This window comes from Micromesistius poutassou, assembly GCF_964030765.1.
Source record: "Micromesistius poutassou genome assembly, chromosome: 12".
Classification (NCBI taxonomy): Eukaryota; Metazoa; Chordata; class Actinopteri; order Gadiformes; family Gadidae; genus Micromesistius; species Micromesistius poutassou.
Window position 1 is genome coordinate 15,195,012 of NC_140282.1, and position 21,861 is coordinate 15,216,872.

At 42.6% G+C, this 21,861-nt stretch overlaps 2 protein-coding genes across 3 annotated transcripts; one reads left to right on the forward strand and one right to left on the reverse strand.

Annotated features, from left to right (window-relative positions):
- Nucleotides 1–1,090: 1,090 nt before the first annotated feature.
- Nucleotides 1,091–10,652, forward strand: nkpd1 (NTPase, KAP family P-loop domain containing 1). The gene is made up of 6 exons (XM_084476102.1): nt 1,091–1,121; nt 3,038–3,073; nt 4,448–4,564; nt 7,079–7,407; nt 7,767–9,227; nt 9,388–10,652. Exons 2-6 carry the CDS (start codon nt 3,061–3,063, stop codon nt 9,619–9,621), a joined length of 2,154 nt encoding a protein of 717 aa, XP_084332228.1. The 5' UTR covers nt 1,091–1,121; nt 3,038–3,060; the 3' UTR covers nt 9,622–10,652.
- A 436-nt stretch (nt 10,653–11,088) lies between these two features.
- Nucleotides 11,089–21,230, reverse strand: lims1 (LIM and senescent cell antigen-like domains 1). Of its 2 annotated transcripts, none has more exons than XM_084476446.1 (10): nt 21,074–21,230; nt 19,634–19,790; nt 19,448–19,514; nt 18,115–18,235; nt 17,706–17,855; nt 17,078–17,228; nt 16,583–16,675; nt 16,066–16,114; nt 15,610–15,685; nt 11,089–12,490 (listed from the first exon to the last, which is right to left on the reverse strand). In XM_084476446.1, the coding sequence occupies exons 1-10, from the start codon at nt 21,100–21,102 to the stop codon at nt 12,376–12,378; spliced, it is 1,008 nt and encodes a 335-aa protein (XP_084332572.1). In that variant the 5' UTR covers nt 21,103–21,230; the 3' UTR covers nt 11,089–12,375. The 2 variants fall into 2 exon arrangements, with proteins under 2 accessions (XP_084332572.1, XP_084332573.1); XM_084476447.1 differs by lacking the exon at nt 11,089–12,490 and adding an exon at nt 12,522–15,301.
- Between the last annotated feature and the right edge of the window lie 631 nt (nt 21,231–21,861).

Genomic DNA, 21,861 nt, shown 5'->3' on the forward strand with positions numbered 1-21,861 from the left:
AAAAGCAATTAAAGTAATTGCTCTCTGCAGAATACAATAGGTATGAGGGGGACCTTCCTGTCCCTTAAATATATGGGGAAGGGGCTCTCTGTCACTCAATTCCCATAGAATAAGTAAGTAATAAGTCTCAGTTAGAGTTATTTGAGAAGGCCTGCACAAAGGTTTAATGATGCTGTTTCTCTGGCCAACTTCATTTATTTTTGCTATACAGTACAAACTTGTTCTGATACAATATACTAACAGGATAGAAGCCTGTTAACCTGAGAATCACAGGAAAATCATGAAAACAGGGACAAGGAAATAAATTTAAAAAAGTTGTACAGCCTACATTGAACGCAAAATGTAGGTGTAAAACAAAAATAGGCAAGATTAATTGGTAGAGTAAAATAAAATGGATAGAAATTTGGAATTATAAATGCAATATGTGTCATTTGCTTGTTTCTGTAGCATAATCAATAGAAGGTATGTTATATTATATATGTTATATATTGACTAGGCTTCAGAATCAGACAAGCATCTGTGAACGTGGCATTATCCCAGGTGCGCGTTCATGTGTGTGTGTGTTTATGGGGGTGATCAGGTGGCTCAAGTATTTTAGTCTGCAGCATTTTAGGTGTACAGGTAAACACAGGGAGGAGTAGCCGTAGGCGATAGCATTGGTATGTGAATTTGTGATTTTCCTGGATCTCTCCTACATCTGCCTGTCAAAACAGGCAAAAGCAAAGTCTGCTTTTCGTTGTACCTAGGAAACAGAAACCCGTTCGTCCACATTAGTTGGTGATCAAACCATGTTTGACACGTCTTTATAAAGGACATTAAAAAAGGTTCATTAATTTCAACACACCTACGCATAGCCAAGCTGTGTTATCGGCGTTTTGGAGATGGCCATTGGAAAGTGCAGATAGAGAACCGTAAAGGTTTTCTGCAGTCGAAAGTAATTTTGTATTAAGCCTTACCCAGGAAATTGCCTGGTCTAAGTCAACCTGTCGTTCTGTTATCAGTGATTTACAGCCCCCTCTGGCGTGGTTTAAAGTTCATTCCCATTCTCTGGTGTTTTGGGTGTTAGTCAGAGGAGTTGAGTGGAGTACGATCCGCAGAGCAGGCCAAAGGGTGTCCAGCTGGTAAGTCTCTGCTCAGATATGCTCCGTTATGCATCTTTTAACTGTAATACAACTGAGGACCAGTTCTTGCCAGAAGGCCACGCAGCCATAACTTTAATGCAGGACATAGCCTACCGGTATAATAATAGCATGCAAACAAAGAGCATACACGCTTTTCTATCACGACAGCTTATAAGGAGCCAGACGTACACAATGCTAGGAGTGTTCTTCTACTTATTAAGCTAGGGATTTTTAACTCAATAACCATTAGGCCTATGCAATTGTTTTATGGACTAAAACGTGCCGTTACTATACTGAAACTCCCCTGGGTCACGTTTCGAGCCGGTTAAACACAGGTGGAGAACGGGTCTTAAGATGTTGTCGATTATCCCATTCAGAGCGGAGGGGGACTCGGAACAACCAAGTGGTCGTAGGACGTACAGGTGGAAATGGAGGCTTTATAAACAGCAGATATGTCTAGACAACACATGACATTGTCTGTAGTGTCATAGTATCGCTGGTATATCACATTATGTAACTGAATTATGTCTGATCAGTTAAAATATATATATTTTTAATGGTAAAAAGTTAAAAAAAAAAAAAGTGTTATGTTAGTGTTAAAAAGGTGTAAAATATAACATGCATAGTCACTTCTCAAACTAATGAATGGAGAAAGCATAATGAAATACTTGAATGTTTGAGGATCTAGTGCTGAACCATCTGTTCAGCACTAGATCCTCATGTCCTCTGATTGGGGAAGTGAATAAATTGACATCCATGGTGAAGGGCCAAGACATTGTATAGCGCTTTTTTTAGATACTCAAACAATTTTAATGATTATATATTTAAAAAAAAAAATATATATATATATATAAATAAATAAATGTGGCGGGACTCTGTAAAACTCAATATAAATGGGGGGAAGTAACTAAAGAGGGACCGACAACACCACCTGGGGAATTGCACCCCAGGAAATAAAGAACAAAGAAAATTAAACTATTACCTTACAGAAATTATAAGGACACAGGTTCGAAAATCTAAAAGAGGCAGAGACATATATATTAAATGTTTATTTTAATACAATGATAAACACTAAATAAAGAAAACTGGAGTAAAACCAAACCAAACAAAAGTTACGTAAACCAGCAACCCAATTGTCAAACAATGAAACAGAAAAGGGGAAATAACACAAAAGCAAACTTAACCAAAGCAAACAAAACAAAATAGCAAAACAGAACCAAAACCATACAGAACAGCAGCAGGGGATCCTAAAAACAAGAATCACAAATTAATATAAAGGGAAAATTGGAACTCAAAACTGTTAAAAAGCAGGGACCCTACTCACCACCCTGGTAGGCAACCAGCAGAGGTTGGGTTCAGCCATCTTGGCCCTTTTATAGTGCACCTGGGTGCAGGGGGAGGAGCTAGGAAAGGCTGCGTTCGCAACCCCTACTGAGGTTCACTACTGACTGCCACACACACACACACACACACACACACACACACACACACACATATATATATATATATATATGTGTGTGTGTGTGTGTGTGGCAGTTGGCAGAGGGGGCCTGTGGTGTGGTAGGTCCGGTTTTTTCAGCTTTTTAAAAATATATCTACAGTATATCTATCTATATATATATAGATATATATACCCCGTTGCCACACCACAGACCCCTCCAGGGGTGCAGCTTGTTGCTACTCGCTTGGTTTGAGTGATTGAGTGAAGAGGTGAAGTCACATATTTGTTTAGGGAGGGAGTTCTAGAGGGAGGAGCCACAAACGGAGAGGACCCTGTCCCCTCTTGGCACTTGGTTCTGGTGGGGGCCAAGAGAAAAATATAGTCAGACACATAAGCCTATGACTTTGATTACTCTGAGCATCCTGTTCTCCATGGCTGAAGTCTGCTGACTGTTCTTCTGACCTCTTCTCCGTAGGGAACCATTCATACCCTTCTGTCATGTCTGTTAAAGGTAAGAACACCCTATCATGTTCACACACACACACACACACACACACACACACACACACACACACACATACACCCACACATGCACACAAACATATGCACAAACACATACACAAACATACAACCACACTCACGCGCAAACACAGTAGTGTTAACCATTGAACGACCAGCTGGGCTTTGTGCCTTGTTGAAATTCACTGTACTCAAGAGTCTGTAGCCCGTCCTTCTCTCACCTCCAGCTTGACCAAAGTGCTGCCACCAGAATATCGCCTGGCACCCGTAAGCGGGACCCCATCTCACCCATACTACCTGCCTTCCCTGGCTCTCAGTCAAGTTTAGAGTGGATTTTAAGGGTTTATTATTTGTTTTTAAACCTCCAAATGGGTGATCACCATCAAATGTCTTTTGTCCCCATTCTACCTCTAGGGCAGTTAGTTCCGCCCGGTCCCACTGGCTCAGTTCAAATGTGGTTACGACCACCACTGTTGCCCCTTATCAATGGATTAGCTTAGCCTCCCACATTAGGCATGCTGTCCCTTTGGAATCTCACCTAAATCCTACCTTTTCTCTGGCCTTTACTTCCAGCTGAGTTTGGCCTCATCCTTCATGCTGTCTGTATATTGGTTATTCTGTGTATACATTCTGTTACATATATATCCTTAATTCACTGTTTTTGTTATCGTTTAAATTTCCTGTACAGCACTTTGGTCAACCCTGGTTGTTTTTAAATGTTCTTTATAAAAAAAAAAATTGACTTGATATATTTAATTATATATATATGCACATATTATATATATATATATATATCTATATATAAAATGCAAATGATATAGTAACAACCAACATATTACATTATCAAAAGTGTGGAGGAGGTTGAGCGGGCATTATAAACTGTGGCGATAAACTGATAACACCATGATAATTACGCTCTTTGATGACTTACAGGCTATGTCCAAATTTGTTCACTACATAGCACGCTTTTTTGGCCGTTCTGACCATTCTGTAATGCTGTCTGAAAGTTTTGTGTACAAATCTGGTTCCGTATGTAGTGCATTACTTGATGCATCACATTTTTCCTTTTCAGCCAATGATCCAATAGACATGGCAAGGCACATACAATTTATTTATGCAAATGAGCTGTTATGGGGTGAGATCTAACACATATCAGCTTGTTCATGTGATCCATCGACATCATGCTGAGAGCTTCCCGCATATAAGTCAGAATTCCCCCTAATCCCTACCTTACTTATTCCATAAATATTTTACTTTTTAGTGTTGAGTATAGATTAGGATTAGGGTAGGGAGAGAACAAGTGAACCAATCGCAACCCAGCCACGGTATTGATATCATGTTGACATGAAGTGTGTTGTGTCTGCAGATGACCTGTATGCCTATGCCCTGTCCAAGACCCTCACCACGGTGTCCTCCCCCACCACCGTCGGGCTCTACTCCTCATGTCCCGACCGCATCAATCTCATCCTCCAACGCACACAAGGTACCACTACTCCAAGGGAGCACGCTTTTAACTGGAACTGTTTCTGATTGGCCAGGCTTAGTCTCGTAACAGTATGTACTTGGTTTTGCTTGGCCTCTAACTCTAACTGCTTGGCCTCTAACTAACGTGATTGAATAGGCTTGGAATTCGACTGAATTTGATTGGTTGTGCCATAGAAGCAGGTAAAGCTCTCTGGGGGGCAGGGTAGATCTCCTCAATCTCACATTCAACTCTTAAGCAGAGCAAATATTGACAACCTCATCACCAACATTAAATATCTGAATTTCACCAACTGAATGTGATGGCAATAAAAAGCACCTGGACTTGTAACTTCTTCAGACAGTTTTTAAACTGTAGAAATGAAACACCCTCTCTGTTAAAGAGGGACACAGAGAGTGTTATAGTTCACAGTCCACAGTGTTATCATTTGCAGGCTCAAACAAAGACTAATGTCAATATTAAAATGATAATAAAATGACGGCAAGGTAACAAGATACTTCCTCTTTAGACTGCGATGTTAAAGTAGAACTTTTATGTCCCTGCCGGGGATTTTCTTTTACAACAGTATTCATAATAACACCGATATCACATAAACCGTAAGAGACAGAAGGCATACGGCCCATATGGTGGTTGTGGTGTGGAGAGATCATGAAAGCTCCTCCACCAAGGACCTTTTGAACTACAAATCACTGAACAACACTGACTTCATGCCTTTACAGACTACTCACTTTGAACATTATGTCTCCAACATATTCTCAAACAACATCCTAAATAATGTTTTGAGATAGTTTCTCCATTGAAATGGAAATGTATTTCTAACAAGAAATGTGTTCATAAGAATAATAATAATATTCATGCAGCAAATGTGTATGTTTAGTTATTTTTCTATCTCTGTCTGTTCTTTCTTTATATTAAGCAGGGCATTAAGGTTGACAAAAATGATACGGAGGCTCTAGATCTACAGGGACTTATGGAGTAGGAGTAAGTGATGTCCAAATGAATAGGGGACCCAGGGGTCAAGGACACCTGGAAGTGAGCTAGAGACCACGGCTCTCTTTTATATAAAGAGGGCCTCGAGGACATTTATGATTATCAATTTGGAGGGTCTAGCCCTACAGGGTGTGATTTACAAAGCCTGTGTGCCATTGAAACGCATTGAAAACATCTATTGAATGAGATTGAATTTAGCCATCAACCAGGGGCCACCTTGGGTTACCCTAACCCTATGTTACGACTATAGCCTAGGGGATAGAGGGGGTAACATAATGCTGGATTTCACAATCAAACAAAGACACTGGGTTTCACAATTCAAAAAAGGATTTATTGGAATAACAGCAGATATGAAATAGGTCAGAGAAGCTTTAAGATGTCAGGGTGCGCCTGTGACAAAATAATGAATAATGAATAATGAAAAAACAACAACTTTATAATAGCTCCACAGAAAAAAAAAAAGTAGGGTTAGGGTTACCCTAACCCTAACCCGAGGTAAGCCTAGTTCCTTAGCTCAACAAATAATAAGAGAAAATGTTGCACCAAATGAAAGGCCACTCGAAGCCTACCATCATCCTACAGGAATAAACAAAACTTGAATACAACTTAACCAAAGCACAAGGCCAAATATGGCAACAATTAGACAAGGCTGAATTAAACAAAATAGGTGACCAATGGCCACAGTGGCACCAAACCATAAAATGTTAACAAATCAAGGCTAACAGGCAGGCGTATTAGAGGGCATAAGAGCGTATGAGAGAGCATGAGAACGCATAAAAGTGCATGAGAGCAGATGAGAGCAGATGAGAGAGCATGAGAGCGGACGAGAGAGCATGAGAGGCAGATGGAATCGACAAGGCTTTTGAGCTTGGGATTTTTGCTCAAAAGGAACTCCAGAGTAGCCACATTTGTGGTCCGAAAAATGAAAGACAGGGAGAGGAAAGAACTCGCTCATAACTCTCACCACTTTTATGGTGTGATTCTCGGGTGAGCATGGTAGATCAGTATCAAATGATGTCTGGGAAGAAATACAGTTTCAATTTCAATACTTGGACGCAGGGCACAGCCTGAGACATCATGAGATGGAGCATTTGCGGCCTTGTGAGTCACTTCCTGTAGGGCTAGAGCCTCCAAATTGGTCATTTCAAATGTCCTTGGGGCTATTTCATATAAACGAGTCCCCAGGTCCCAAGCTCACTCCCAAGTGTCACCTTCTAATTAAATCACTTCCTGTGGGGCTAGAGCCTCCAAATGAATAATCTTAGTGGAGCCGAATGCCCTGATTCCTATAAAAGAATCAGGGCTTGATCCTACACACCAAGTCATTATATGGCCTTATGAATGATGTGTTTGCATATCTCCCTGTGTTGAATATTTTTTTCCTCTCCCTTTTAATTTATTGATTGCATTCATGATTAATGCACCTTTAAAGCTGTATAACGTCTAACACGTGGTTCTCCTCCACCGGGCCGGTTCTCCTCCTCTAACATGTGCATAACACGTGGTTAACCGCGCTGGTTCCAGTGCACATGGACCGGGAGGCGCAGGAGAGAGAGCAGCGGTCGGCTGACAGCAGCTCCAGACCTCGTTCGCTGGAGCCTTCTCTCTGCAGCCTGGTCTCGCTGCTCTTCAAGCTGCTCTTCTACCGGCCCGCCTGGGCGGAGGACCATCACCAGGAGCACGTGCGCTTCGTCCACGTCCACTTCAGCGCCTGGCACTTCGCCGGCAGCGACCTGCTCTGGGCCGGGTTGGTGCTGAGGCTCTGCCACGCCATGCAGGTCCACTTTGGCACGCTGCCGCTGTCCCTGTACCGCACCGTGCAGCACTACGACGAGGATGAGATCAGCAAGAAGGTCTTTGGGTGTTTTTTTTTTGGCGATCTTTCACAATAGTAAAAAATACCCCTAATTTACCCAATTTTTTGGTTGATTAGTCATTACAAGCTGTATCAAAATCGACCCATGTGTGACATTTAAACATTAAGTGTTCCCGCAGATTTATGATCTGATGGGTAGATCAGCCTACTAAGTGGGTACAGTCCACTGGGTACATAGCATACATCTAGGTGAACACTACCACTTGTGACGTCAATAGAGGGTGCATCTTGAAATGGCTTAAAATGGCCAAAATTATACCTGGTGTTGAAACTTTAGGTGCTCTTTAAATGTCTGCACGTGAATGTTGCTTACATCCCTTTCTTCCAAACCATCAGCTCGTGAAGGAAGGTCCAAGTGGCCTTAAACCCAAGATGCTGTGCTGCTGCCCACTGTGGCAACTCATCCTCTTTGTCCTGATTTCCATGGTGATCACCTGCGTGGCCCTGGTGCTGTTTGGCTTCCCCGAGGTTGGGGACGAGGGCATGGGCCAGGTCAACGGGACAACCTCCAAGCAAATGGGTGTGGGCGAGGGTGTGGCCCTGGCGGCGCTGGGCGTTCCCGCTGCAAGTGCGGGCAAGTTCATGGTGGACCTGGTGAAGAACCTGCTGCACAGCCAGAAAAGTAAGCTCAACAGCATCTTGGACAATGTACAGGTGAGCCGCCAGCTGGGCTTCATGAACGAGGTGCGGAAGGAGATATGGCTGCTGTCCAACTTCATCCACTTCATGGAGCTGTTCGAGGGCCGGCGGATCCGCGTTGTGATGAGGATCACGAACCTCGACCGCTGTAGCCCTAAAAAGATCGTGTCGGTCCTGGAAGCCATCAACATCCTGCTCTCGGACCAGGAGAGCCCCTTCTTTCTAATCCTGGCTGTCAACCCGGAAGTGATCGTGCAGAAAGTAAACTTTGCTGATGGCTACTTGTGTCGCGAGGACCGAGCGTATGCATTTTTGAACCGCATCGTTACGCTCTCCTTCACCATCCCACCGCTGACGGAGGACTCCAAATGCAAGGTGTTCCTCGGCCTCACGCGCCAATCAGACGTGATTCTGACCGAGACACACGAGCGCAAAAACAGAGCGTGTTGCGGCAAGTCAACGCAAGACCAATCTTCCCTAGAAAGAGGGGAGGACATCCACATGCCACTGATGGGTAAGATGAAGGCGTCCACGGAGGTTGTGGAAGAGGACATAGAGAACCTCGTCACCTCTGCCTTCAAAAGCTTCATGAGTGCCGAGGGCAGGCTGAAGAAATACATCTTGGACGACAGCATGTCCATGAGGCGGGTGATCAACTCCATCCGGATGACCGTGACCATCATGAAATATCTGCAAACCGAGGTTCCTCCACCAGAGAACATTGCGGCCTGGGTGGTGTTGGCCAACTACTGGCCCTGCCGCCTCAGCTGGCTCCTCAACTGTATGGAAGACGACCAGCAGAGACTAGAGATCGACGGGGGCAAGGTGTCGTACAGTGAGGGCTCCAAGACCCTGTGGCAGGTCTTCAAGGAGTCCAGGGTGGAGCTCTACATGATCAGGGAACAGATCGAAGACCTCCTGGAGCAGGACAGCGACCCTGAGACCTTTGAAATGCTTCTGAAGATCGACTTCCCGTTCACCATGAAGGACGTTGAGGTGTTTGCGGTGGCAACGGTGAACCTCGACCTCACGATAAGAAAGGAGCTGGGTCAGATCAGAGGGGTCTCCAAGCTCAAGGAATCCGGTTGGACCGGCACCGTCATCCCACTGCCAACCAAAACCATCATCAACATGAGCGTTGAGGAGGTTTGTTCAGAGGTAAGCTGCCAACACTGAGTTCGGATCAATTCCCACAAATCATTAGGAAAAAATGGCATAGTCAACCTAATGGTTTAAACTGACTACACATACACTGTATCAGCTCTCAATAATTAATTAACAAACCCTTTATTCTACTCTTCCCCTTCTTCTTTTTAAGCTGGAGAGGATGCACCCTGATTCTAATTATGCTAAGGTTGTGAGGGAGAATGACCTTAACGGCTCAGCGCTGGTCTTCGGTGACGTTGACCAACTCAAGTTGCTCTTCCCGATGACGCTGGGGCAGTGGACTGCTTTCCGGCTACGCTTCTGGGGCGTTCCCTCAGTCCGACGACAAACTTCATCTCCGTCACCCTGCCTCAGACAACACCATCACCAATCACAGCCTAGCTAGCCTTCATGCTACGCTACACGGATACATGTGTAATCATGATATACAAGCTGTGAAACAATGATAGACACCAGTATTGTATACTATGTTTAAATGTGCCAAGTATACAATATATGGTATTTTGTGAACACAAGGTCACAGGCTACATAATTAACAGTACTATACATACAATGTGAAAGCTTAAAATGCTATATGAACACTGTATAACTATGTAACTATATAAATTAAATCTATTGATTTAATTTAAATGGAATATACAGAGCAGTATTGGTAGATGGACGGTTTTATGTTATGTTATGTTATGTTATGCACTTAAAATGTTATGTTAATTAGTGAAGTAAAGGAACCCACTTCATTGGACCATTTATGGACATGTTATAGTTAGTTTGTTATGCTTGAATTAAGAAATGTATGTTTGTTAACATGCAAACCATCCTCATCATTGTGCTGTGAATCTATGTTTCTGGAAAAATCTGTTTTCTCCTGAGTAGTGACCGTATTTATTACCAAGGACTTTGGGAAACACCATTTTATTATGTATTGTTTATTCTATCCTGGTTGTAAGTGCATGGTTTCGGGTTCAATTTCGGGTAGTATTCTCCATTTTGTGCAATGTTATACTTAAAAAGCGCATATACTGTATGTATCTTGAACTATCATATTGTACTGTACTTATTTTATTGTACCAGGGCTGTACAGAAATGTCCTATCACTGTACATACATTATTCTTATTGCATGAGAAAATGTATTCATGTACTGTTGTTATGACTTGACACTTTCTTGACCAAACAATTTGCTCTGGTGATAAACCAAACATGTATCGTTGGAAAACCATCCAGATATTAAAGTTTATGTGACCTTGCCAGATCAGAACGGTCTCCCCATGCTAGTAGACATGGCCCATGTGTTCATATGCCCAGGGTTATTACATCCACTGGACATGAAAAGGTAGTTGATCTTAAGGTCAGGCATGCAAACTGGTTTGGGGTGAAAAAGGTGAGAATGATGCGTGAGCCAAGGAAAACACAGACCCACTGGGTTCCAGGGTTATACTCCGGGGAGTTAAAATTTAAAAAAAAAAAATTATATAATAAAAAAAATATATAAAATAAAATTGACCTGCGCACGCATCCTTTTTTTTAGATCATTTTTTTAATATAATTTTTTTTTAATCTTTTTTTTTTTCTTGCGACGCAGCAAGCGCCTGCTAGTTGACCTGCCGGGCGGGACGATCAGTACTTCCCCACATAAAGAGCTTCGTTCTGATTGGATCGCTTCCCAAATCGTCCTGCTTACATTTTCGTCTCGTTCGTTAACTAAAGTGTCAAAAGATTTTGTCGTAGTTTTTGTCATCCTAAATTGATTTTTATTTAGTTATCGTCTCGTTTTTGTCAGACTGCAGACCCCCCCCCCACCCACCCACCCCCAATGTTTTCTCAATGGATCTCCACGAATCACACAAGTGGCCAATTTTGTTTAAAAAAAAACTGCGAATTTCGCCGGAAGGTGACTAGTTTGCATGCCTGTAAGGTGTAGCTGTGAATACAACACAAGAAACACCATTCAGTGTTACGTTGTGATATCTTTATTAAGTTCTTTCAAATGAAAGGTGTCTGTATCAGTGAATTTCCAACATGCTAATTATTGGGCTGATCATTAGGTGCCAACAAGCAGGAACCCACATAATGGCAGTTCTAACTATCTAGTTTTTTTTCCTTTCATTTCTCCAATTCCAAATTACACTGTTACCCAAAAACACACGCCTGAGGTGAGAAGGTTCATAGTGATGGTATGAATATCAAGACAGCATTAGATGGGTGTGCATTTATATTAAGCATTAGTAACTGTAGTGAAATCACATGGTCTAATATTGATTAAAGGTATATTTGCATTTGCGATTAAGAAAAATACATTTGTGGCATATAAATGCATCATAATACATCTGAAAATACATACCGGTAGAGCTTTATGAAAAAATAAAAAATGAATTGCATATCAGGATACATGGGTTATATTCAAGGCACAATACAAAAGCCAATCAGATATATTCTTTGTTGCATCAATCCACCGGATTTACATTTTCAAAGTAGTATCCTAGTGGAATAAATCTATCTCTCACCACAATAAAAAGGTATTGCAGTTCAGTGCCAGCCTTAAGCATTACATGTACAAAATAAAAGATCATACTATAGCTTCTCATGTGGGCTATGATGAAGGTAAAATAAGAACCAAAGTACATTGGCAACACTTTAACCAGAATAGAAACACTAATATACCAATGGCTAATCTTAAATGGTGAGCTCTTTGCGATGCAAAATCCACTGTGAGGCATAAGGAGCGAATATAAATACCTTGGGCATTAAAAAAAACAGGAAAAATAAATCAAGTTAAGACTTAAGGAAACAACAGCCTCAGGTTAACACTATAGTAGGCCTTACCTTAAGGTCAACACTACAGCATGCCTTACCTAAAGGTCTAAGACACAGTAGGCCATACCTTAAGGTTAACACTATAGTAGGCTTAACCTTCAGGTGACACTACAGGACGCCTTACCTTAAGGTCAACATACCACAGTAGGCCTTACCTTAAGGTCTAACATTCTACAGCAGGGGTCACCATAAGGTCAAACATACGATAGTTTAAGGCGGGTCAAACAGGAGGGGGAATATGAAATCGATTCGTCAACACCACAGTAGGCCTCGTCTTAGGTCAAAGGTAATATCACACCGGCCGGGCTTGGGACGACCGGCTGTACATTACTTTCTGCCCACCGCCTCAGCCAGCTTCTTCAGCCTCTTCTTGAGCTCCAGGGGAAACTTCTCATAACATTTCTTACATACCGGCTTCATGTCAAATTCCACAAACTTGTTCCTGCAAAGAGAAGGAGAAACACAAAAGCAAAGATGAAACCACCAGACAGACCAGACACCCAACTGATCCTCATTTGAGCCAATTGAAAACAGCGCTGATTGAAGCCATGCTCTGATTGGCTGTGCATGTTTCCTCTTTATGATTTGGGGGTCCATGGGTTGAAAACACTGAAAGAGCAACACGCAGGTACGTTTTTTGTGTTAATTCACATGGTCTGCTCATTAGGAAAAATATATAATTATTTTTTTTACTGTTGAGGGGTAAACCTACGTAGGCACTCTATTACAAACCAGCAAGAGGATCTCCATCAGCTGTCAATATTTCATTCTGCATGAGGATGTCAATCCCAATGTTTCCATTAGCGCTGGTGGGTCACTGGTGTATTCCACTTTCCACATTTGTATCAAATTAAGTCATTTGGTGCACAATCACATGCATGTTGCGTTACTAAAATAAGTTGCACAACACAATTATAGTCTTCACGTTGATATCCTTAATACTACTTGCCCACTATGCTCATTATTTTTGGTGTGCCAACCTACAAGTTGCACTATACCTTTTGTTAAGTTGCACTTTTTTTAATGAATGGGAATGATTACATTTCATAAAACTATTAAACAGTGAAATGGACATAAATGTAGACATGGACGTGTGCAATCAAGGGCCCCTATTATACCACAAGTTATGATGTTATTATGTTATTATCCTGTACCAACTATTAGGCTGTGTGCTGACATTTTTCAATAAGTACTGATTAACACTGAAATCACTTCATCAATGTTTACATTGAAAACCACAAAAAGGCAGCACTATTCACTTTTTGTTTACATAAACATTAAAATAATACGATGCAATGTTGACAGTATAAACTTGATGAAACACAAACAGGTAGATATCTTAAGAACCCACAATGAACAATTTTGACACTTGACCCCCTGTTGAAAGTCCAGGGCGAATATAATTGAATGACACCAAGGCAAACAAATGCAATTGCACCATACGGCCATCAGATGGTGATAAAGAACATTGTTCTGATTAAAGGCTATACCCATTTCCTCTGAATCCCTCTCTTAGCTACAATACATTAAAACTTTTTTACACTGCCAAATATGACCGTCTTATGCATGTCTTTTTCCCTGCATGGTCCGCGCGTTTACATTGCCCGAGGTAAATCCGGATCCTACACACATTGGCGGTTTAATTCCGATGTAAATACGATTAGACGGCTCCGCGGTTCCAGGGGCAGGACTTGGGTAGAGGTGTTGCTGCGTTGTCTAGACAGACACAACGCAGCGATATAAACATGAGTAGTTCTAACTCTGCAAGCTGCTGATCATGTGAGAGAAGGTAATGCAGTCACATTTAACAAAGACGTGGAAAGATGGTGCAAACTGCGAGAGAGACACAGAGGAACTTTCCTTACGAGGCTTTTGTCGGGATAAAAAGGCTAAATAAAGAATACGTTGGCGTTTTTGCACTTGTAAATAGTTAATTGTGTTTTTAGCCTACACTCAGATGTATACTCATTCTTGCATGCGTGTTTCTTGAATCATAAAAAATTCAAAACATTAGTTGAATGCAAATCATTCTAAAGAGGTCTACTCCAGTGAACAAAGAAAGCCCGCTCCGTGACGACGAGGGATTTTACCCCCTTGGTTTTACACAGGCAAGACAGTGAAATTGCTAGGCGTGCCAAGCCGCGACGGAACCGGCTTAGCAGTATAAAAATGCCTATTGATTGTTAACACCATGTTTAGTTACAAAATGGTGCTCGAACTTTGATGACAAAATCGGTATGACATCATTTTTGGTTGAATAAAGGAAGTGAAATTTGTTCTTGATAGTTTTTTGCCCTTAATTCAGTGTGTACATAACATTTTTTATCCCATGCTTATTTGTTTGGGGTTGGAATTGTCATCATGCTAACAATGGTTATGATAGTTTTAAAGTTGACAATCTGATCTTTGGATGGGTGTCTCACATCAGTGCTTTCTCATTTGTTTAAATTCCACTCCTTCGTCTTTGCGATTGTGGCGGGTAGGCATTACCCAGACACTTGGGAATGAATTAAAACATTAAATACGGCACCATGTGACCTTGAGGTAGCTGGACTTGGTTCACATTACAGATAATGGGGCCTTTTCCAAGGCTGAAAAATCTCCAGAGCGCTGTCACTGCCTTGTTCATTGAATGCAATACAAATGCAATGCAATACAAACTTTGGTTGACGCTGATGAGGGGTGTAAAGTTGACTCGTTTTTAACGGTAAACTGCGGTTAAATTATTATCACGGTTTGACTAATTAATATTTGACACAGTAATAATAAACGTCGGAAATTTGGCAGATATATCCCCATCATACATCATGAGGGGGGGGGGGGGGACCCTCCTCGAGCCACTTGTGATATCACTAATGGGTTGATTTTGAAAAGGCCATGGCTAGACAACACCACACTTGGTGGTGCAACAGAGTGTAAGACGAGAGCATATTTACCAGACAGCATTCCAATAAACACACCAAAACGAAAACACAAAAACACAGAGCGTTTCTATAAGCATCAGCGGGAGCGAGCATGCCATCGACATCACAGGGACACCACAGCGGGGGGGGGGGGAAGCGGGTGCCTTGAAGGGCACTTGCAGAGCAACGAGAGAGAGAGAGAGAGGAACCTCTACACACAGACGGAGGGCTTCTTCCGGCCCTCTTTGGCGTCTCGCTCGCGGCGGGCCAGGCGGCGCTTCAGCTCGTCAGGCATGCGCTCGTAGCAACGCCTGCACACCGGCCGCAGGTCCACCTCCACAAACTTATCTCTTGACGCACACCCCCAGCCACGGGGCAGCGCAACCAAGAGGGTGGGAGGGCGGGGAGGGAGGGAGGGAGGGAGGACGCGAGAAAGGGAAGCCGTGGAAGGAAGAAATGAAGGGAGGAGGAAAGGAAGGAAAAGGTTGAAAGAGAATTATTAGGACTAGACTGGGGGGTTGTTAACCGAGACCCCAGGGTGAGTGAGAATCCCTAGACAGAGTGAGTAGACACACACACACACACACACAGCAGACACACACTAGATGCCCACTAAACACACACAGTAAACCCAGAGCGGACGGGAGCAGGGACGTACTTGAGGGTGAGTTTGGTGTTGCAGGTGGAGCAGGAGAAGCAGCTGACGCACCAGGCCTTGTTGAGGGCCGAGACCACTGTAGAGACCAGGAGAGAGGGATCGTAAATCATACCTTCCATCTCGCAATAACAGGACATGAGTGCATACGTTTCCAGCACGGTTGGCAGTATTTGGTTCAGTAACCTTTTAATTCTCAAACTACATTATTTACAATATTTGTGAGATAATGTGCAGCGTTTTGATGTTATGTGTAACACGTCTTCCAAAGAGGTTCCACCGTCAGCAGAGCATGTTTTAACCACTAGGAAGCAGCAAACCCCCTTAAGTGACCGAGTGTACAGATATCTCTCAATAGGTTCACCTGTAAGGTATTCTTGCTTGTTACTAGTTAAACCACTAAAAGTATTCTACAAGCATCATCTTGAACAGGTAATGGTTATGAGTATTATTCCTTACCGTCGCCTTCGATCACACGGTTGCAGTGGTAGCAAACATCTCCAAACAGCTGGTAAGTGGACACAAAGCAGACGTTAAACTAAGCTCCTGAAGTAGCAAACTACAATACACAATCATTGAATAGACATGATACTTCATGACCAGAGAACCACCCTACGATGAAGGTAGAGGAGGGTGGTGTGTTGGACAGGATGGTGTGTACATAAGCTAGAACCATTAATTGTTGTTTATTAGTTAATGGTTAATAATTGACTAATCGATAAGAAAATTAATCAAATCAAATTAATATGATAGATTAAAAAAATATTTGGTTTGTGTAGGTCTTTTATCAATTACATATACCGGCCAAGCATTTGCTGCTTAATGCTTCAGAAGAACTCTGGTAACTTGTGATGGCATTTGGTGTTATTTATGACATTTTGCCCATCGCACTGAACCAAAAGATTTTTGTGAGTGGCAACCCTGTGTACAGTTGCATCATTTGTATGGGGGTAATGTGTAGACGAGCGAGGTGTACCTGGTTGTAATGGGTCTCACAGTAGGCCAGCCCCTTCCTCTCATAGTGGCGGTGACCCAGGAAGGGCTTCTCACACTTGGCACACACAAAGTGCTGCAGAGACACATAAACACACTTGGCATAAGATCTGATTTCACCATAACACAGTGTTCGCCTGAAAGAACCAGACATAATAACATCATCTGATCAATCCCTGCAGTCCGTGTAATCTGCGCTTTCATTTATCCTCCTGCATCTGTTATTCAGAGTGTAGTTCGCTAAAAGTTGACCAATCTGTCCTATTTCCGTGACTTCTGTTGATCTTTAATAACATGAAGAAGATGTGTGGTACAAATGAACATGATATAAATGAACAGGAAAAACACCAAAAAAAATACTGAATGGGCAATCTGGCGGCCTGTGTGTAGTTTACATTTCTGGAGGAGTGTTACATCTAAAATATGCCCACTGAGGCGCTGAATTATAAAGTGTCTGGCCACCCTCTCTACCACTGACCTCCACGTGCCACTGCTTTCCCATGGCGTTGACCACGCGACCCTCTATGGGTCTTCTGCAGGCACCGCAGATTGGGACGCCCATCTTGTCGTGGCAGGGCAGGCAGTACAGCTCCCCCTTCAGCTCCCTGGCCTCAGCTGTCAGCTCCTTACTGCACCACGACACCACAGACGTCATGAGAATGTAATGACATCATGAGAACACCATGACATCATCATGAGAATGTAGATAACATGGTAATGACAACATCATGACGCAGGGCATCATGACAGCACCATGAGAACATCATGAGAACATCTTGACATCATCATGGAAACATCATGAGAACTTAATAGACATTGTCACGCAAGAGAGAACTGAGCATACATGACGTCATCATGAAAACAACATGAGAACACATGACGTCATCATGAAAACAACATGAGAATACATGACGTCATCAGGAAACGGCATAGGTTAACTGAAGTTAAACCTTTGTCACCACGATAAACCGATTTTTGCACGCAACGTGAGATGGCGATTACTGCGTTCAGTGCAAAGTCTTCAGAGCACCTTGCCCTGCGTCATCAACCCGGTTGCATGGGTAACATGGCAGTATATCACTGCGCAGAGAGGAGGTACTACCAACCTGCAGTTGCTGCAGTTGAAGTGGTCGGGGTGGTAGGGGTCATTCTTGAAGATGAGCGGCTGCTCCTCGATGATGGCATGGCACTTCTGACAGATGTACTTCCCCAGGCCGCGGGCCTTCTCTCGGTTGTGGCACGGACGACACAGGTGTCTGGTTACACACAAGAAAGAACAATATGCCTTCAACAAGTGACACCTCCAATCGCGCAGGGACTCGCGCTGTGTTTGGCCATACACTAATGCAGTGGTTCAGTACAGCGGAGTGATGCTGACATGTACAGGATAGGGTATAGGGTTGACCTGTTGTTCTAGATTAAAGACCAGATTAAACAAAGTATATATATATATGGGGCTGACCCGTGGTTCTACATTAAAGACCACAAATTCAACACAGTATAGATGAGGCTGACCTGCCGGCGTTCTTGACAAAGCCCACATCAGCGAGCACTGCCTGGCAGATGTTGCAGCAGAAACAATCAGGGTGCCAGCTGTTGTTCATGGCTTTGATCACACGGCCGATGATGAACTCCCCTGAGAACACATGTTGCATCACGGTGTCATCAAGTTTGATCTTCAGCAATCAGACAGGTGGACAGAGGGGCCATAATTAGTCTATGATATCAAATAGTTCCCGGCCTCTTTGGAGACGCAGAGCTCTGTTCTGCATGGCAATGCACGGCAATTCACATGCAATCATGACAGAACCTGCATCGATAATGAGAATAAAGAAGCATTTTGATTACATATTCAAAATAGAGCTCAATAATGCGTTTCAGTGTACTATAGAAATGGCACCATTTAATTTAGCAGAACAGACAAAGTGCCCTGCCGAGTGCCCACAGAATCATTTTCACCAGAGTGAGTGGGTTGAGTTTTTCGTGTACGCTCATGTTCTTCAAGTGCACAAAGACCGCAATGACACGATCTTAAGAGACCAGGCACAGGTCTCGTTGGGACCTGACCGTCTGTCACCTCTCTTCAAGCCCTGCTTAAACAGAAAATATTCAGCATTTCAGTTTGCAGCTAACACCGCCAGACTTGGACCGCGGATTGTCCCATTCCTTCCCTGCTTAAGATCCCTTATCACTGAGCGTGAATGTAGAGTAAACATGTGCAGCCTGTATTAAGAGACTTTCTTTTCATTTTCTTTTTCACTGTTGCGGAGAGTACCACCATCAAAGTATTTCATTTTTGATCTATCATTAGATCCAACATAAAATATAACTATGATTATTGTTATTTTCTCTTACCCATGGTCAATAACCCATGTAAGCCTAATGCAATGGAATTTGTTCAAAATGGCATTGTCATCCATCAGGTATTAGTGTGGGAAATCTAAGAATATCTGTTCCAAATGCTCTCATGCATGTGTGTTGTATGAGACAATTTAGTTTTTAGACTAATTTCTGACCATTCAGGACGTCTCTTCTCTGAATGTTTTTGGGGATCCATCTAGCCTGTCAATAACATATATTGAAGGCCATATTTTTTTTGAACAAAGAAATCCATTTTGTTGTACTGTAAAGTAACTTGAAAAACATGAAAAATAATTGTGATAAGATTGTTGATTGTGATATGATATTTTAGCCATATCGCCCACCCCTACTGTGTGTGATGTGCATTGTTCAGTGTGTTTTTATGTTGTGTTTTTTTCACCTCTGTTGTGTGGTGTCTGTGGTGTGCTTTGTCTGTTTCGCATCGTTGTTCCCTATGTCCAAGTGTGTTTTATTGTGTAGGACTAACCACACTGATGACAGCAGGGGGCGAACAGCATCTGGAAGTCGTGCTCGCAGTACTTCCTGCCTTCAAACTAAAACACAACACACTTCCTGTTAGCAGAGATAAGGAGAGGGTAATATTGCATTTCCTGTTGGTCAAAACTGTTGGGGGGGGGGGGGGAGAAAGAGAAAGAAAGAAAGTAAGAAAAACCTCATAGAAGAGTCCCTCTGGGAACTGCTGGAAGCACTGAGCACAGACGAAGCATTGCTCATGGTACAGCTCTCCGTTGCTGTTCACAATCTTCTCCGCAGGAGCAAAGCCACTCTTGCAGCGCTCACACGCTGCGTTGGCCAGGGCGTTAGCCATGCTGTCAATCAAAAAAAACATTTGGAATTCTATTTAGTAATTGATCAACGCTTCAATCCAAATAAATTGGCAGTGAATTCAGAAACTGTAATGACATCATAATTAGGGAGCAGGTAGGGGTTAAAAGCATCTTGCTCCAAGGGGACAGGTTAGGTTGCGGAAATAGAGAATGAACCCAGGAACTTTCGGTTGGGAGTCAAACACCTTAGCCCAGGGTCTAAAATGAATACCTGCACTGCACTGAGATAGCTTTGACAGGTAAAAAAAAATGATTATCTGGGTTATATATTAAAACAATTGCTTGGTTGGTAGATTTCCCACTCTGGCAGATAAAAAGACAACATTCTAAAAGTACATTTTGGACCGTGCAACTACAGTTATGGTATTGATTTCATAAATGTGGCTAATATACTTCTCTTAGCGACAATAATTCGAGTTTGCAAGCCCTGGAAAAAAATGACCTTAGTAGTATCCAGGATGTTTCTACTCAACAATTAAAACTACAATAGTCAGGGAACAACATTACTTTATTATTTGTATGCCTACATGTAATATATATATATATATATTTGATTAGGCTAAGACCAACAAGTAATCCTAAACGTGGCGACTGGAATGACAACGTTTAGAGGGTCTGTTGTAAATCTGTTTATACAAAACTCCTCCGCCAATACTGAGACGGCGATGAAATATTCAGCACAAGTCATAACCTAATTTGGGCATGAGAGTACACTACACCTTGTTGACATGTGAGGCTTAATACATGGAATATGGCAAATCGTTTTCAAAAGCTTTCCACTTTAAAAGGATGCTGACTAAGTTAACGAAGTGTACAGAATAACTTCAGGGTGAACTTTACTTTATTGAATAAAATGAGGATGAAATTATCTTTACAGAATAACATGAGGATGAACTTAACTATATCGATTTAAATGAGGACAAGCTTAACTTGATCTCAAAATGCTTGTAAATGATTGAGTAGCTTTCATTCTAATTGAATACAAGTTACTACTTTCTCCAGATAGAATAACATCACTACTTTCCCTGAATATTTGCTTCATAAAGACGACAGCATGGAATTCTTACAGGATTATTTATGAACAATTTCCAGGTATTAAACGTAAAATCCCATCGTTGTTGGCATCTTTTCAGGTCTATATTATCATTGAATAAGTAAACTAATATAACGGGGCCTACGCTAAGCTAACGTTGCTATCGGGTCTAGCTGACATTAGGAGTATGTTACTCCTAAATGTAATTATGTAGCAGATAATACAACATTACCTGCCCGTCATTCCGACAACCCCAAGCATCACCACTACAACACCGCGACGTTTTAAATTAACGCCACCCGGACTTGGTTACTTTTACTCTTCTAAACTCGGGACAGAAGAAGACTCGTTGGAAGACCCGTCCTGGAAGAGTCGCTCTTTGACGCTCGCCCCAAGGCGTGCCGTCGTGAGACAGCCCAAATGAGCGTTAGTGACAAGAGAGAGGGCGGGACTTTAGGTTACATAGGTTACACGCCTGTAGGCGTTTGAGAGGGAGGGACATACGATAAAGGTATAGCCGTTGACGTTACAACTGTTATTCTTGTAATGTTCTTATTCTTCTTCCTCCGTGGACCGTTAAACCGGCGTACATCATGCATAGTAAGACACCAAGTACGAGACCGGATATTACGTTGAGTAGACCGGAGTAACGTTACAATTCAGGATCCTCCATCCACCCACTCCCTGCCGCAGCGCTACGGCCGAGGCTCCGCCCACTCCCAAATCTGGTGTATGCTTGACGCGCGGCCAGATGGGAAGCGCAAATGGGGAGGTTTCACCCTTTTTTTCTGTATCTTATTTTACTTATGCCTAGGCAACACACATGTACGTTTCAATGCCAATAAAGCCATTTGAGTCTTGAAGCAGCAACTCGTCCAAAGTTAGCCATGCTCACACAACGGCGGGAGCGATGTGGCCCGTGTCAAGTAGAAACAGAGAAATCACCCATCAGGGTGGGTCTAAACTAAAGCCAAACGGTGATTTTAACCCTCATAATGCAACACACAGAGTCCGTTGAAA

What these genes read in the sequence shown, in the direction of transcription:
- nkpd1 (XM_084476102.1), top strand. An exon ending in AGGATGAGATCAGCAAGAAG is followed by an intron (nt 7,408 to 7,766) that starts GTCTTTGGGTGT and finishes CCAAACCATCAG; the next exon opens with CTCGTGAAGGAAGGTCCAAG. An exon ending in TTGAGGAGGTTTGTTCAGAG is followed by an intron (nt 9,228 to 9,387) that starts GTAAGCTGCCAA and finishes CTTCTTTTTAAG; the next exon opens with CTGGAGAGGATGCACCCTGA.
- lims1 (XM_084476447.1), bottom strand. Translation starts at nt 21,102, where the DNA reads ATGCTTGGGGTTGTCGGAATGACGGGCAG. An exon ending in GTTGTCGGAATGACGGGCAG is followed by an intron (nt 19,791 to 21,073) that starts GTAATGTTGTAT and finishes TTTGATTGACAG; the next exon opens with CATGGCTAACGCCCTGGCCA. An exon ending in GAAAGCAGTGGCACGTGGAG is followed by an intron (nt 16,676 to 17,077) that starts GTCAGTGGTAGA and finishes GTGTCTCTGCAG; the next exon opens with CACTTTGTGTGTGCCAAGTG.